This window comes from Piliocolobus tephrosceles, chromosome 14 (assembly GCF_002776525.5).
Source record: "Piliocolobus tephrosceles isolate RC106 chromosome 14, ASM277652v3, whole genome shotgun sequence".
NCBI classification, from domain to species: Eukaryota; Metazoa; Chordata; class Mammalia; order Primates; family Cercopithecidae; genus Piliocolobus; species Piliocolobus tephrosceles.
Window position 1 is genome coordinate 43,477,511 of NC_045447.1, and position 16,565 is coordinate 43,494,075.

Here is a 16,565-nt window from a genome sequence, read left to right on the forward strand (position 1 = left end):
AGTGGCTGCCTGGAGACTATCTTGATAAAGGCCCTGATGCCCAGTGATTGATTAGTGATATCTGCATGGACATCACCAGAGCTGGCTCCGTTGGAACCTGGTTGCCCGTGGCTGGAGGTCTGACAAAGCATGCCATTTAGAGCTCAGCTGGTGCCCACCCTCTGCCCAAGCCTTGGATTGGCAGATTGTCCGTGACTGGTGGCAGTCTTATCTGTGAATGTCATCAAGATTTGGGCCACTGCAAAGACCATGCAAGTCTAACTTGGCCTTCAGAAGGCCAAGAGGAGCCTTCTGTTTTGTTGGAATGAGCTTACATGAAACCAGCTAATAAGTGCCAGTTGGAGCTAAAGGTTCTGGGACATGAAGTAGAGGCATGGCTCAAAGATATCACTCACCATCTGGAGGTGGAGCTGGCCAATCAGCCTGCAGGCAGCAACATGGAACCCTCCCCCAGCAGTCAGCTAAGAATTTTCCACTTACAGCAGTGAAAGGTCAGACATGGAAGGGCCCTCTGAGACCACCCAGGTTTATCTGTCCAACTTAACAAGGCCTCCTTAAGGAAGAACCTTTTAATTCCCTGGATCCTTAATTATTTTAGGACTGAGAAACAGGCTTCATCAGAAAAGCCATAACCTGGTGTCTTCAAACTCAAGTTGCCAAGCCATAGGTCTGTGAAAAAGGCCATGTAATCTCAGCCTTGACTCCTTCCCACACCTGATTTGATGATTAGGACAGACACACAGTATGGAAAGCACTTCTCTCTTGCTACTACCATTCCATGCACTTGGGGCCTTTGGCTGTCTAAAGGATTTTGATGTGTCGTGGATGACTTGGGGATTCAATAAGAAACAATCCCCATTAGTGCTGCAGGTCCCTGAGGAAGGAGATTTCAAGCCTTGCAGAAGACTCCTAGCTTCTTATTATCTGTGGTCTCCAAGAGCGGCAGAATCTGCAGATTGATCTCTTCTCAGACTCCTTTTTTGGTTTTGGTCAAAATCATTTCTAAGTATCGAACCAAGATATCCACTTACCTAATGTTTTTTTCTTAAGTGGACTATTTGAGTTGACCCAGATGTCAGTCTCAGGAAACGGGAGGCATGAGCTGGCTGTGAGCTCCCTGAACCAGTGTCTTCAAGCAGGGGTGGGGGTAGGGAGATGAGTCTTGAGGCCCAAACCTGGGAGCCCTTCCCAGGAAATCTGCCTCAGGTAGAGCCCTGATCCCAGTCCTCTGGGAGACCCCAGGGGATATGGCACACAGGAGACCTGAACACGGGCCTGTGGGAGGGGTTCGTTCTGCTGGAGAGGTGACCCCAAGGAGGCCATGGTGACCCAGGGCTGCCACACATGACTGTGCACTACCCAAGGGGACAAGTGGGAGCTGAACCCCAGCCCATGCATGGCACAAAACCCTGAGCCCTGGCACGGGGCTGCACCTGCTCAAAAGGGACACCTTTTTCTCATTTATACAAGGAGTCCTAGAGGTTGATAGTGCCTGTCATTTATTCGCCTGGGAATTCAGGAAACATAAATTAGCAGAAACAGCTCAGGCACGTGTGGCAAAGGCTTGGTGTAGGAGGTAGGGCAATCTGTGGAGTGTGCACAGAGTGGCCCCTTGAAGGCCAGGCTGGGGAGTCTGGACCTGACTGTGTAGGTCTGAGAGGATAGGGAGGGGAGGGTGGGACTAGACCGCATCCGAGGCTTTTCTACTCAAGCTGGAGTGAAATCTAGTTTACAGCTCCAATTGTTAGGCTTGGGCTGTGTGCCTGTTGTGGAAAAGATGCACACTCTGTCCCAGGGAGCTCACAGGCTGTGGGTGGGAGCCTCAGGCAGGGGTGTCTGTGCTGGGAAGTGCTCGGTACCTTTAGGGGGCACAGAGACAGTGTGGAGAGGAGGAAGAGGAAGCAAAACTCCATTCATCTGCATAAGCACTTGCTAATTGTACCAGGCACCCAAAACTCTTTCCACGTGGGCTATCTGATTTCGTCCCCTCAGCAACCCTACAGAGCACATATTATTATCTCTATTATACGGAAGAGGACAATGAGGCTCAGAAAGGTGAACTAATTCACCTGAGGTCACACAGCATTCGGGTGGCAGAGGAGGATTTAAATTCAGGTCACCCTGACACCAGAGCCTATTTCTGGAACCAGTGTGCGATGTTGTACTCTACTCTCCCTGGCTGATTCGCAGTTTGAACAACACCAAAGCCAGGAAAAGAGTCCTCACCCCTCTGTAGAAACAGGCCTTGGGAGTCCTGAGTCCTGAATACTCAGACCTGTGTGTGAGTGATGAGACTGGCTCTGGTCCAGCTTTGAAAGCAGGTTACTGTCTGTATCTGTCAGACTTTCCGTTGCAAACAACAGAATCCACTCTGACTGGCTTAAGCAGAAAATGAATTAGTTAAGGGATATTTGGGACTTCTAGAATCTCCAGGAGGACCAAAAAGAGGTAGGCATGGGACACAGCCAGGACAACACCAACCTCACAACCAGTGTTACACTAGCATCAGCAGCCCTGCTGCCAGCCGGCACCCACCCTGCAGCTCCACTCTGCTGTAACTTTACCCAAGGTGCTCGGGACTAGGCACCAGAAGCTCTGTCCTGCCCCCAGCCAAAGCTGGTTGCCTTTGCCAGCCACTCCCAACAGATGGAGTCCCCCAGCCCACTGCTTCAAGTGACTCCCTTCTCAATCAAGGTCATATACAAGAAAGTCTAATTGGCAGAGCCCATGTAACACTCCTGTGCCCTAGCAGCAAGGGAAGCTGGGAGGATGGGTTCTGACTTCTGGCTCAAAGAAGCAGGCCTCCTACTGCAGAATCTCTACAAACACGGGAAGAGCACACACGATATTGGGCAGCAACAAACATGAGAAATGGTCCCTGCGCTGCCCAACTCTATATAACCTGGATGAGCCTAGGCAGGTCTGGGCCTCAGTTGCCTCGGATGTAAATTGAGGATAGTCATCCCTGCAGCCTCATTCCAACAGGAGCTGCACACGTGCTCTCTTGAGATGTGCAGGGCAGAGGAAGCAGAGATCCCAGCTTCCTGAAGATGGGTGAGATTGCTGGCTCCCCAACCCACAGCTTTGCAAATAGCTCCAGGCCCATTCACCTCTCCTGGCTGCCCTGCCCCATAGTGTCTTTGGCATAGCGTGAGAGAATGCCCCAGGGCAGGGAGACCTACACGGATTATTCGTGACATCTGGGGAGGGCACCAGGGCATGGAAACCTGTCCAGAGGTCCCTTGGTGCTCCTGCTACATTGGTGGGCTGTGGAACAGGTGAGACTCTAAACACACGCACACACACACAGACACACACGCACGCACACACACACATATGCACATACACAGACACACGCTGACACTCATACACATGCACACACATGCACACAGACCCACGCTCACACATTCATACACTCAGACACATGCTCACACACACTCATACACTCACACACGCACACACACAGACATGCAGACTACACACACACATACACACACACGTGCACACATAGACATGCTCACACACTAGCATCAGCAGCTCACACACTAGCATCAGCAGCACTTACACACACACATTCACACGCAACACAGACATGCTCACACACTCATACACACACACTCACACACATGCACAGACACACACATACACACACTCATGCACACACTCACACATACATACACACACATGCACACACGCACCCATGTGCACAGACACACACATACACAGACACACACATTCTCATGCACACACATATGCACACATGCACACACGCACACAGACACATACACTCAGACACACACACTCACACACACGTGCACAGACATGCTCACACCCTCATACACAGACACATGCACACGCTCATGCACACACACACACATATATGCGCACACACGCACACACAGACGCGCTCATACACATACACACTCAGACACACACTCATACACTCACGCACACAGACATGTTCACACATCCATGCACACACAGACACACGCTCACACACACTCGTACACTAACACATGTATGCACACACACGCACACACAGACATGCTCACACTGCACTCGCACACAGACACCCTCACACACTCATACACTCACACATGCACGCACTCACACATGTGCACACCCACATACACTCACACACACGCACATGCACAAACACACAAGCACACACATGCTCACACCCTCGTACACACACATGCACACACACACGCACACACATGCACATACACACACAGACACGCTCACATCCCCACTCCCACTGGCACACACCCTTGCAAGTGCTGCCGACACCTCGGCCAGCCTGGCTGAAGCCGCCTTCCCAGGAACGGCCAAGGTGAGGATCAGCGATGCCAGGGGATGAAGCAGAAGGACTGGGGTGCTTTGACTTCTCGGGAGAATGTCCCTCAGCCAGGGCAGCTGTGACTCAGCATCCCACCGGGGCCCCAGGCTGGCAAGGGGGCTGTGGTCCTGGTCCCGGCAGGAAGAAAGGCCAGACGAGGTCAATTAGGATTAGAATAGGAGCGCCTGTGGCCGCTGTAAAGGGATTAGAGAGAAAGCAGAGCCAGGAATGACTGTGTCAAGCAGCAAATTGATGATAATGTGAATTAGAGAGGAAAAATGACAGAAGAAAGGACAAGTTTATTCTAGATGGAGGTCTAATGGGCGCCAGGAAGACAGAGTGCTTTGTGAGGTGATGTTTTCATTTTTCACAGTAAATGCAAGCGCTCACGCGGAGGCCCGCTGGAGGTCTAGCCTGGCTTTGGGAGGCAGTGGGTCAGACTCCCAGGTGAGAGGTGGCCGGGGTCGAGCGCTTGGAAGGTCAAGCCAGGGATCCTCCAAAGAGAAGACTCTACTTCCGTTTCCTGTCCTTTGGGGCCCGTGTGTAGGGCAGCCCTGTGATTGCCCTGCCTTTGTGCCATGCCCCTCTCGTGCACGCATACCCTCTCATGCACTCACGCCCGCCTTCCTCTGGAATCACCTGCAGGCAGGAGGAAGGGCAGGCACTGCAGACACTCCATGGGTGGCTGTCCCCATCCCACAGAAGAGAGAACAGAGGAAGGCTGACAGGGGTTTCTGAGTCAGGACTGCAGCCAGGGAGGTGACAGAAGAGGCGGCAGAAGAAAACCCATCTCAGGGAATACTTAGGCATGGGGCTGGTGTTTTTGCCATCTGGAACAGCACAGCAAGGTACTAGCTCCTCCACTGCCACACTGCCTCCCTGCGGGGATGGGCAGGGAGCAGTACATCGGCTCATTAGGGCTGAATGGGGAGGAGAAGTGGTGCATGCCGAAGTGTCACCCCGATCCCACCCTCTTGATTACATATTAGCTGTATGACCTTGGGCAAGTCACTTAACCTCTCTGTGCCTCAGTCTCCTCAACGGTAAAATGGGAACAATAATCATTCCTACCTGATGGGAAACTAAGAGTTAATGGATATAAGCTGCGTAGAAAAGTAACCATCCTCATGGCTCCTTCACAATCCTACCTCATGGTGCCTTTGCAGTTGTCCCCTTGTCGCCCCCTCTTACAGATGAAAAAACTGAGGCCCGGGGGTGAAGACACTTGTTCAAGGTCTGCTAGCCAAGAAGTGGTAGAATGTGACTGGCAAACTCCAGGACTCAGCCCCCAGTTATGGTACAGGTTGACTCTCCCTAATCCAAAATGCTTGGAACCGGAAGCATGTCAGATTTTTCCAGATTTTGAAATATTTGCATTGTACCAGCTGAGCTCCCAAATCAAAAAAATCTAAAATCCAAAATGCTCCAACAAGCATTTCCCTTGAGCATCATGTCAATGCCCAGAAAGTTTCCGATTTTGGAACCTTTCAGATTTCAGATGTTTGGATGTGGGATGCACAGCCTGCCTCTGGGAGAAGTGCCAGGATTTGGTTTGGAATTGGGTGAGAGTGCAGAATAAATATGAGCCACCTCACGTGGCGAGTGAAGAAGCTTGCCAGTCATATCCCAGCAGACGTGCAGTCTGTGGCAGGCTGATGGGGCCCTAGCCGCTGCCCACTTGCATAAACCTGTTTCTGTATAGATGTGTAGGCCTTGAACTATATTGTAGTGGAAAGAGCCTCAAACTGGAGCTGACAACCCAAACCCCCAGCCAGGTCCTGTGCCGAGAGTCTGTGGCTTCAGGCATGTGACCCGAGTTTGTTGAACCTTAGTTCTCCCACCTGTAAAAGGAGGACATTGGCCTAGAGGCTCAACTTCTGTGGTTCTGAGAATCTGCTGGTCGCCCTGGGCCCTCCCAGGCCCCCTCATCCCTGAGAGGGAGCTTTAGCAGAGCAGGGCTTCTGGAGGCCTTGGCCAAAGGGTGCAGTCAAAGAAAGCAGCTGGAGGCAATGGGAGGAGCCCAGCGTCTGCCCGAGTGCCCTCACTCTGCTTTCCTGAGGTCACAAAAGGGGCCTGCACCCCACCCTGTCTCACACATGCTCCCCAGAGTCCCCATGTCCTCCAAGCCCCACCTCCTCCTGAAAGCCAACTTGCTAGAACCATCTTGCACTCTCCAGAGCTTCTTTCTGACCCTGGATCCCCTTCCCACTCTGAATATTAACCTGTGTCAGGCTGGCGTTTGCCCCATTATTGCCCAGCCCTGCCCCCTGCAGGGTCAGGAAATGAGTGGTGAATGAATGAGTGAATGAATGAATGGGCAGGGGGTGTCTTCACTATTGTTTGCTCACTCAGCAAAGTTGGTTCGTTTACACATCCAATCCAGCCAAGCAGGTGCCACATACAGCTCCAGGCTGGAACTGGGGACAAACTCCCAAGAAGAGCAGAACCCAGCTTCTGCCTTTTGGGGGCCCTCCATCCAGGGATGGGGGAAGTGCAGAAAGAAGTAATCATAGCATAGGGACAGACTACAGGGGAGTGTGAGCTCATGGCAGGAGGCTTCCCAGAGGAGGAGACAGGGCTCTGAGATTTGAAAGAGGCATAGAAGTTTAACAGGCGGCAAAAGGGGGTGAGGGCGCAGGCCAAGAGTTCCAGGCAGGAAGTACATTGTGGGGAAAGGCCCAGAGGCAGGAGAGTATGCTAGCATGAGCTAAACTGTGCCTACCCCATAGGTTTAAATGAGATAATACCTGCACAGGCCCTAGCAGGGCCAGGCACAGAGGATGTGCTCATCTGTTCGTATTATGTATATTCGAGACAGCTGCAAGGAGTTTCGTCCAGCTTAAGCATGATATATGAGTGTGGGCAGGAGGGGCCTTCCCTGAGGGAAATGAATTCAGAGATGCTGACTGGGGATAGATCATAGAGTACCTGCAGGGCAAACAAAAGGAATGCTTTTCATGTTTTTATCTTCTAGGTCAGGGGTTGGCAAATGATTTCTGTAAAGAGCCAGAGAGTAAATATCTTAGGCTTTGCAGGCCATAGTGTCTCTGTTGCAACTACCCAACTCTGTCATAATAGCAGTAAAGCAGTAATGGGCAATGCCTAAATGCATAGGCCAGACTGTGTTCCAGTAAAATGTTATTCACTAAAATGGGCAGCTGGGAGGATTGGACCCACGGGCCCCAGGCTCCCCACCCCAGCACTAGATGGTGAGGAGCCTCGAAATCTTGTGAGCAGATTGTGGCCCTGGTGGGACTTGTCATTTGGGGAACAGACTGGGACGGAGATCTTGGTGAGAGAGGATGGTGGCCTGGGCTGGGTAAGGGGAAGAAAGGACAGAAGTGGAGGAGACTGGTGGAAAGGGGACCCCAGATCTGACCTCAGTGCTCTCTCCCGTCTCTTCCAGGGTCCCCCTACTATTATAGCGCTGCCGCCCGAGGAGCCGCCCCCCCTGCAGCCGCCACTGCCTATGACCGTCACTGACCCCTGGAGCCGGGCGGGCACCAAACACTGATGGCACATATCATTGAGGGTGACAGCTGCCCAGCCCTCCTGAAGATAGCCAGATGAGCCCATGAGACCGTCCCCCAGCATCCCCCACTTGCCTGAAGCTCCCCTCCTCCCCTCTTCCTCCAGGGACTCTAGGGCCCCATGGTGGGGCCGTTGGACTTCTGGATGCTTGTCCATTTTTAAAAGCCAATCTATGAGCTTCTCCCAATGGCCATTGGGTCTCTGCAAACAAACAGATCATTCTGCAAATAACCGCAGCCCCAGCCTAGCCTGCCAGTCCCCCCGCTCTCTATCCATCCATCGTAACCACCCCAGCCTGGGAAGAAGAGCTTGCTTTTATTGCTTCAGCAGCACCCATGTAAATACCTTCTTGCTTTTCTGTGGGCCAGAAGGTCCGACTGAGAAGACTGCTCCACCCACGATGCATCTTGCACTTTTGGTGCGTTGCCGGACATCTTAGACCTGTGGCAGAGCATCCTCTCTGCCCTGGGTGACCCTGGCAGGTGGGCTCGGAGCTGTCCTCGAGACTGAGGATGCCGCCTTTGGGTCCCAGCCTCCTGCTCATCCCTCCTTCTTTAGTATCTTCACGAGGAGTCTCACTGGGCTGGTTGTGCTGCAGGCTTCCCCGAGGCCTCTCTCCAAGAGGAGCACACTTTGGGGAGATGTCCTGGCTTCCTGCCTCCATTTCTCTGGGACTGATGCAGTACGAGCAGCTCTTTTCCAGATCAAAGAACTCAAAGAAAACTGTCTGGGAGATTCCTCAGCTACTGTTCTGAAGCAGAATGTCATCCGAGGTATTGATTACATTGTGGACTTTGAATGTGAGGGCTGGATGGGATGCAGGGGATCATCTGATCCCAGCCAAGGAAGGGCCTGAGGCTCTCCCTACTCCCTCAGCCCTTGGAACTGTGTTTTCTGAGGCATGCCCAGGTTCAGGTCACTTTGGACACCTGTCACGGATACTTCACCCACCCTCCAGGACCCCAGCAAGTGGATTCTGGGCAAGCCTGTTCCGGTGATGTAGACAATAATTAACACAGAGGACTTTCCCCCACACCCGGATCACAAACAGCCTACAGCCAGAACTTCTGAGCATGCTTTCGGGGCAGACCCTCCCCGCCTTCATGGAGCTTAGCAGGCAGCTGGGCATGGAGGTGCTGGGGCTGGGGCAGATGGCTAATTTCGCACAATGCATGCCCACCTGTTGATCTAAGGGGCCACGATGGTCAGGGCCATGGCCAAGGGCCACAGGAACTTGGAGAGGGAGCTTGGAGAACTCACTGTGGGCTAGGGTGGTCAGAGGAAGCCAGCCGGGAAGATCTGGGGGACAGAGGAAGGCCTCCTGGAGGAGGGGCAGGAAAACACTGAGGAGTTGCTGTGTGACCTGGGAGTGATTTTTGACATGGGGATGCCAGGTGCCACCATCTCTTTACCTGGGGCCTTAATTCCTTGCATAGTCTCTCTTGTCAACTCAGAATCGCCAGGTAGAGCCCTTGTCCCAACCTGGGCTGAATGACAGTGATAAGAGGGGGATTGGTCTTCTTAGGTGACAGTGTCCCCCATATCTGTATGTCACCAGGATGGCAGAGAGCCTGAGCAGAGAGAGGCTGGACTTGGGATCAGCAGGCCAGGCAGGTCTTGTCCTGGTCCTGGCCACGTGTCTTGGCTGTGGGACCTCAGACAAAACCCTGCACCTCTTTGAGCCTTGGCTGCCTCAGTGCAGCAGGGTCACCTGTAGGGCCACCCTACAGCTCTTTCCTTCCCCTCCTCTCTCCAGGGAGCTGGGCTGTGACAGGATCATCTGGGACAGGCCCTCCACTTCCAAGCAAGCAGATGGGGGTGGGCCCCTGAGGCCCACTAATATTTGGACCAAGTGGGAAACCAGAACAGCTGGAGGGCGGGAATCAGAAGAGCCTGGAGAAAGACCTAGCCTAACTTCCCTTGTGGGAAACTGAGGCCCAGCTTGGGGAAGGCCAGGACCTCGCAGGGAGACAAAGCAGACTTCCTCTGGCCCCCACTAAGTATTTTGTTCCCTAAATCTCCCACAGGGTGGTGGAACAGAAGAGAAAACTAAGGCTCAGCAAGGTGGAGTCCTCAAGCAGTGACTGGCAGGGGTGGGGCTGGGACTCGGGCTCCTGACCCCCAATCCATGGTGTTCCCCGTCACCCTGGTCTATCCACATCTCCTATTCCTGAGGAGATTTGACAGTAAGAGCAGTGAGAGATGGTTCTGGGCCCCAGGCCCCAGACACTCAGTCTGTAAGAACTGCCAAGGAAGCCTGGTCACCTAGGCCAGGGATGGAGCCCAGCGAGCTCACAGCAGGCACACCCACCCCCGCCCTCACCCAGAACCTGCGGGGCAAAGAAGGGAGGTAGCTGGGGCCAAAGCCCGCCTCCAGGAGCCAGGGTGGGCTGGCTGCAGCCTCCACCTGTCAGGTAAGGTAGGAGAAGGTATGTTATCTGGCACCTCTCTCCCTGCCTCCCTCCATTTAGCAGGAAGTGGTGGGGTCAGGGGTCTTCAGTATAGGCTTCTTGAGCCTCTGCCCCCTGTCACCCTTCTCTTGGAATGATGTGTACCCACATCTTTGGATCCTGCCATCCTTGTGGTTCCAGGCTGTTGGGAGGGGGTCAGCCTCCCCTGAACCAGCTGCCTGAGGCATGCAGCATCCTTCCTCAGCAGAGCCCACCTGGCCCACAGCGGCCCCTCCCCCCATCCTGTTCCTCTTCTTGCCCTGTAATGTGTCCCCCCATATGTTTTCTCTCTCACCTGAGGCTTTGCTGGTCCTCAGATGGGTTTTGTATTTGTGAGACAACCACTGGATTCCTGGGCTGCCAGGCAGAAGCACAAGCGCACACGGATGCACACGGATGTTCTCACACACACACGCGCGCCCGCTCTCACCAATTCACAACGCCCTCGCAGTCCGGCGGAGCTGCCCAGGAGCTCGGTGACGATGGCTCCAAAGGACACAAGCCGTTGAGGAGATGCCAGAGAATTCTGAATGGAAAAACACAAGTCCGGGGCCTCACCAGCATCGTGGCAGAAGGCCTGGGGCATTTCTCCATGGGCCTTCTGCCCTGTGTTCCCGCTCTGACTTTTGGAAAAGGACATTGTGGATTTTATGAAAATTTTCATATCATTAGTCTAGCTCCAACCTAGAAAAATTTGATGGTATATCAAACCCAACATCCCTTTCCCAAGGCACCTTAGTTGAGGCTAGCCCTTCCATAACTGACATTGTACGGTGCTTTGCAATCCTTGACCACACTGTGGGGCAACGAGCATGATGCCCACTTCATAGACAGGGAAATTGACATTTGGGGCTCACATGGCAAGATAGAGGCAACGTGAATTCTCAGATCTCCAGGCCCCATTCTCTCTCCACCTAGTTGTGCTCCCATCACAGGAGTGTATGGCTTAAAGACACTCCCCCACCCCCATTCCCTAGAAACCCCCCAGACTCCCAATAAGGCAAGAAAGAACAGGGACCCAGAGGCTGGCCTGACCTAGGGGCCTGGAGGTTGGTGGCCTTGTTTCCTATGAACATTGAAACCTGCGGAGTCTTTGACCAAATCCACAACAGCGCTTCTGAGGTTTCATCCAGACTGTTCCCCAGCGGTCCCTGAGGCCCAGAAGGTATCAGCCAATTCAAGGCCACACCATAATCCCTGACCAGGCCTGGACATGGGTCCAGCCCTGACTGCAGGGGTCCAGGTGCCAGGGTCATGTGCTGTCCCCCACTTCCCTTTCTTTGCCTTCCCACTTTGGAACAGGCTCCAGGCCTGGCTGTGACAGTATGCAGGAGTGCCCAAGCCAGGGCCACCAGAATGTCCACAGCCCCTGGAAACACAGATCACAATCTCAAGTCCCCTGAATGAACTGCTTCCTGGGTGAACTGGGTGGTGTAACCTTGCCACTCGGGCAGGGCACCAGACAGTATGGTGCAGTGGTGCCTGAGATGCTCAGAAGAGTGCCTGCCCCCCTGAGTGGCATTCAAGTATGAAAACTTGTAAAATGTTCTGTCGACCTAAAGAAAAACGTCAATGGGCCAAATTTGACCCACTGGCCACCAGCCTGTGAGCCCCAATGCCTGTCAATTGCCCCCTTTCTTATTCACCTCCTGTCCTTTGTTGCAGATTTGGGGGAGATGGGAGCCCAGAGAGGTGAGAGATGCGTTTCAGGGTGTCCAGCAAGGCAGGGGCAGAAACGGGCACGCCCAGAGCCTGCCACTCTCCCAGGCCTCATCTTGGGCTCTTGCAAACCTTGCGCTTTGAAGGTGGAATTAGGTAGAAGGTCAGAGGCACTGGGGACGGGATTGGGGAGCTGCTGAGTTTTCCGGGGAGGTCAGTGCTGCTTGGGCGCCTTTCACATGTTCAGGGAAGAGACTCAGATGTGGCCACAGGGCACAGAGGTGTGAAATCCATTCACCAGAAGCCACACCCCAGAACGACTGTCCAGCCTTGGCAGCCAGTGGCTCCAGCCACCCCCTCCTCATGACATTCAGCCAGAATTGAGCTCCAAGCCAGGGAAGCAAATCTTAAAAACCAACCAAGCACCCCAACACAGCCCTAGGAACACAATGAGTCTGAGATACAGCTTCCTGGGAGAGTGAAACCAACTTCTGCCCCTGGCCAGGCCAGGCCCAGGCAGGCGTGGGTGGATCCCACAGGGCGCCAAGCTAGACCAGCTCCACGGTGGCCCCACTACGAGGCCAGTTCTGCAGGCTTGGCCTCGTCACCCATTGAGAGGCTGCTCTGATGGTTCCCAGCCACACACCAGCTCTCCTGGGGAAGCTATTTCTTTCGTTCTTTTGGCCTCGGAGAGATCCGAGGCAAGTACATTTCTTAAAAGGTAATAAAATGCATTATTGGAAAGTTGGACAGTCAGGCCACGACTCTTAGCCCACAGCGTGCCCCACCTCCCAGCAGCCCTTCAGTCCCTTGCCCCTGTTGTCCCCTGTTGCCCCAAACCTCAGGGTTCCCTCTTGCATATTCATGGGGGAACCACAGTGCTGATGTGTACTTCCCCACTGTCAGCTCTGCTGCACCTCGTGTGGCGCCAGGTCCCGACGGGCCTCGCAGAGGCCAGGCCGTGAGCCCCTTGCCTGCCTGCTCCCCTGATGAGGCAACAGCTTCTCTGAAATGAGCTGCCGCCCAGGAGCAGGCAGGCACCAGTCTGTCTTTCCTTTTCTGGTAATTCCTCAGCACTGAGGCTCCATTCTTGGGCACCCCAGGATTGAAGGGGACCTCAGAATCGTGTCACTGCCATTCTAGAGTTTCTATCCAAGGGGTCCCCTTTAGCTCATCTCCAAGATGGGTAAATGCAGCCACCATTCAGAAAGCCCAGAAATTCTTCTTCCCACATCTTAGACCCCTGAGCAACATAAGGAGAAAATGCATCTGCTTACCTATTAATATCTACTGATGGACAATCAGCGAAGCCTCAAAGGAGTCATCTCAGGTAGGGTACTTAGCCTGTGGCAGGAGAGACAGAGGCACAAACCCACCCACCCATCAGCTTCAGGTGGCTGATCGGGGCCCAGGGAGGGAAGCAGGTAAAACAGCAGGGTGGGGGTGACTTGGCAGTCATGCACCCCTCCCCAACTCTGAGGCCTGGCAGGAGGAAGTCACGCCAGGAGGAGGCCACACCAGCCTCACCTGCCTTGACCCCCACCCCCTGCCCCGCGATCCTGTGGCTATGGCTGCTGGTCGCTCATGTCCCCAAAATCACCATGCCTGTGGCCACGTCCCTCATCTTCTCCAAAAACATCATTAAGAACAAGTGATTTTGGATGATGGATTTTTGATTTACAAATGGTGCATTTCCCTTGGAGTGGAACAGAGAGGAAACCATTTAATGGCGCCCTTCTTTTCAAGCATGAATACATTTTAATGAAACTATTTTATTGTATTTGAGGAAATGGAGAGTTGAACATTCCAACCAATCAATAGCCAATTAATTGCTATAAAGCTAAAAAGAAAATAAATAAATCTTGAGTCTATTTTAAACACTGCAAAAAGTTCACAGCCTCAGAATCTGGCCTTCCCCCCTATAATGTGCACGAGCACGTAAATACACACACACACACACACACACACACACACACACACACACTCCCCTACACCTCGGACATACTCGAAACTCAAACAGCACTGAGTCTCCCCGTGCCAATTCTTGCCTGCTGTCCTCGACTTTGGTCAGAGAAGGTGAGCAGACCCGGCAGCAGCCTGTCCTGGGGCTCAGGAAGAGGCAGGCCCATCCCCTGGCCCCAAGCCCCCAGCACAGCAGAGGGTGGCAGGCAGTGAGGGCCTGATATTACCTGGGCCCCACTTCTCAGCCCCAGCTACTGGGACTCCAAGGTTGGGGTGAGGGTGGAGTTTTGGCCCTGGGTTTGCCCTGACTCCTGCTGGAAGACGCTGCCCTGGTTTTTCACCCTCTAGTGGCCTTGGACATTGCGTATTTGTAGAAATGCAGATTACATTGCAAATGGAAACCTTTGCCAGGAAAACACATGGATTTTGCTTTTTATTCTTTGAGACATTTGACTTTGTCCTAGGAACTGACCTTTCAGCATCAAAGAAATACATATCTACTGTCTCTGCCAAAGTTTGTGATGCCTGCATAGACGCTTACTTGTAAAAAAAAAATACAAAAAAAAAAAAAATACAAAAAAAACCCAACAAAAACCACAATTGAATTGCCTTTGAAAGTGGGAGATGATCTGTCTCCAACGGATTGAAAAAAAAAATGCTTCTTAAAAAATGTGTATGTTTTGTATTCTTTTTTTCTAGTAGAAAATAACTGACTTGAAATATTGGTGGTTTTTTTCTTAGTGATGTGTGTTGCTTTTGTGTGTAATAAATATTTGAATGTAATTACAGCAGTGCCAATTTGCCAAAGATGTTGGACATATTTTTCTTTTTTGGGGAGGAGGGCAGGGCTGGGGTGGGACTTGGGAGAAAACAGGGGTGGGGTTTTGGTTTAATTTTTTTTTTTACTTTTTTTTCTCGTCAAACCTGAGATTTGTGGCTTCCTTTTAAGTTAAATGGTTGACTGCAACACCTTTATTTTAGATTAGTTGGAGAAACATGCAATAAGATTGGCGTAGTTTCAATATCTGTGTGTCTTTTCATGAGTGGCTGTTACTTGTGAAGAATTGATTTTATGTAACCTTTATGTGAGATAATTATTTGTAAATATTTGCCATAATTTTATTGGTTCCTAAAATAAAAGTAATTTTTTAAGTTCAGAGAAAGAATTTGATCTTGTTTGTTTTTACTAGTTTGAGGATGATCTTTGACAACTTTGACTGTCCCCTAAGGGGTTGTGGGGCGTTTGATGGCTGTCCTGATTCAATCGGGGTCAAAACAAATCCATGCATGAAGAATGAGGTGTTGCAGAATTGGGCTGTGCTCTGGGCAGGGGCAGCAGGCACTGAATCCACCCTTGAATGTCCCCAGGTTTGGCAGGTGGCGTCATGGGTGAGCCTCCACTCTGGATTTGACTCCTAACTGTTATTTAATGTCAACCTCAGTTCCCAAATGGTCAGTAATTCCTACCTCGTTCATTCATTCAGCACACAGTGATTGAGCATCTGTTCTGTCCTCAGCACTGGGGACACAGAGGTGAACAGGACCAACAAGGACTCTGCTGCCAGTGGCACAATCATAGCTCACTGCAACCTTGAACTCACGGGTTCAAGCCACCCTCTTGCCTCAGCCTCTCAAGTAGCTAGGACTACAGGCGTTCACCAGCAAGCCCAGCTAGTTTTTTAAATAATTTTCTCCCTACTTACAAACTAACATACTATCAGCTAATTTTTTAAAACTTTTTGTAGAAACGGGTCTCACTATGTTGCCCAGGCTGATTTCAATCTCCTGACCTTAAGCCTTCCTCCTGCATCAGCACCTACAAAGTGCTAGAATTACAGGCATGAGCCACCGCCCCCATCCCATAGGTGCTTTTCTCTTTGATCCTGTCGAGCCTCCTGGAACCCAAAATGCCTGGATCCAGACAGAACTTAGAAGCCAGGAGACCTCGCCTTTGGGATCCAAAGCCACAGGCCATATCCAGTCAGACCTCAGAGAGCAAGAGTCCACAATCCTTCTGTGCTGTCCTTAAGCCTTTGGAACTGAACATTTCAGGTGCAAAGGAGCCCAGAGGTGGCTTTTCATCATGGGGTAGGGCAGCTGCAGACTTGAGCCCTGCCCCTGCCGGGCGATGTCAGTGTGCAAGGGCAGGCAGGGACCGCTGCACCCGCTGGCACAGTGTGTGCAACTCCGTAATTGCCAGAGATGGAGTGGGCGAGTGACCGCGTGGGGGCCGTGGACAGCAGCTCATTCATATTTAATAAAGCGGCTGCACGGCCTCCATTCATTTCTGCAATGGATGGTGGCGAAGGTGATTCCTGAGGGGGAGAGAGTGAGCCATGGCAGAGTGCTGGCCTGGCTCCTCCCTTCTCGATGCTCCTGACTTACAGCACAAACTTCAAAGAGAAGTAGGCGTGTTTTTTAACTGAAATCGGACCCCAAACCTATGAACTGGTGAGGCAGGGCAGGCGCTTGGTTGCCTGACACTGTGGCTCTTGTCCCTGGTTTTCTGGGGCCAGAAGCCTCAGGCCTGCCCTCCCGAGAAACAGGGCACCAGTCTCTGCAGTAAGCAGGGCATGTGCAGCCCCCACATGACAGCAGAATGAAGGCAGTGGGCAAGGCCTTCG

At 52.4% G+C, this 16,565-nt stretch overlaps 1 protein-coding gene across 3 annotated transcripts in view; it reads left to right on the plus strand.

The window, feature by feature from the left end:
* The window catches only part of PAX5 (paired box 5), a 200,449-nt gene extending 185,351 nt beyond the window's left edge, over positions 1 to 15,098 (plus strand). For all 3 annotated transcript variants that reach the window (XM_023203171.2, XM_026456150.1, XM_023203173.2), the window contains one exon: positions 7,746 to 15,098. In XM_023203171.2, the coding sequence (XP_023058939.1) occupies positions 7,746 to 7,822 (77 nt within the window). In that variant the 3' untranslated portion in view covers positions 7,823 to 15,098. The remainder of the gene's footprint in view (positions 1 to 7,745) is intronic.
* The last annotated feature ends 1,467 nt before the right edge of the window (positions 15,099 to 16,565 follow it).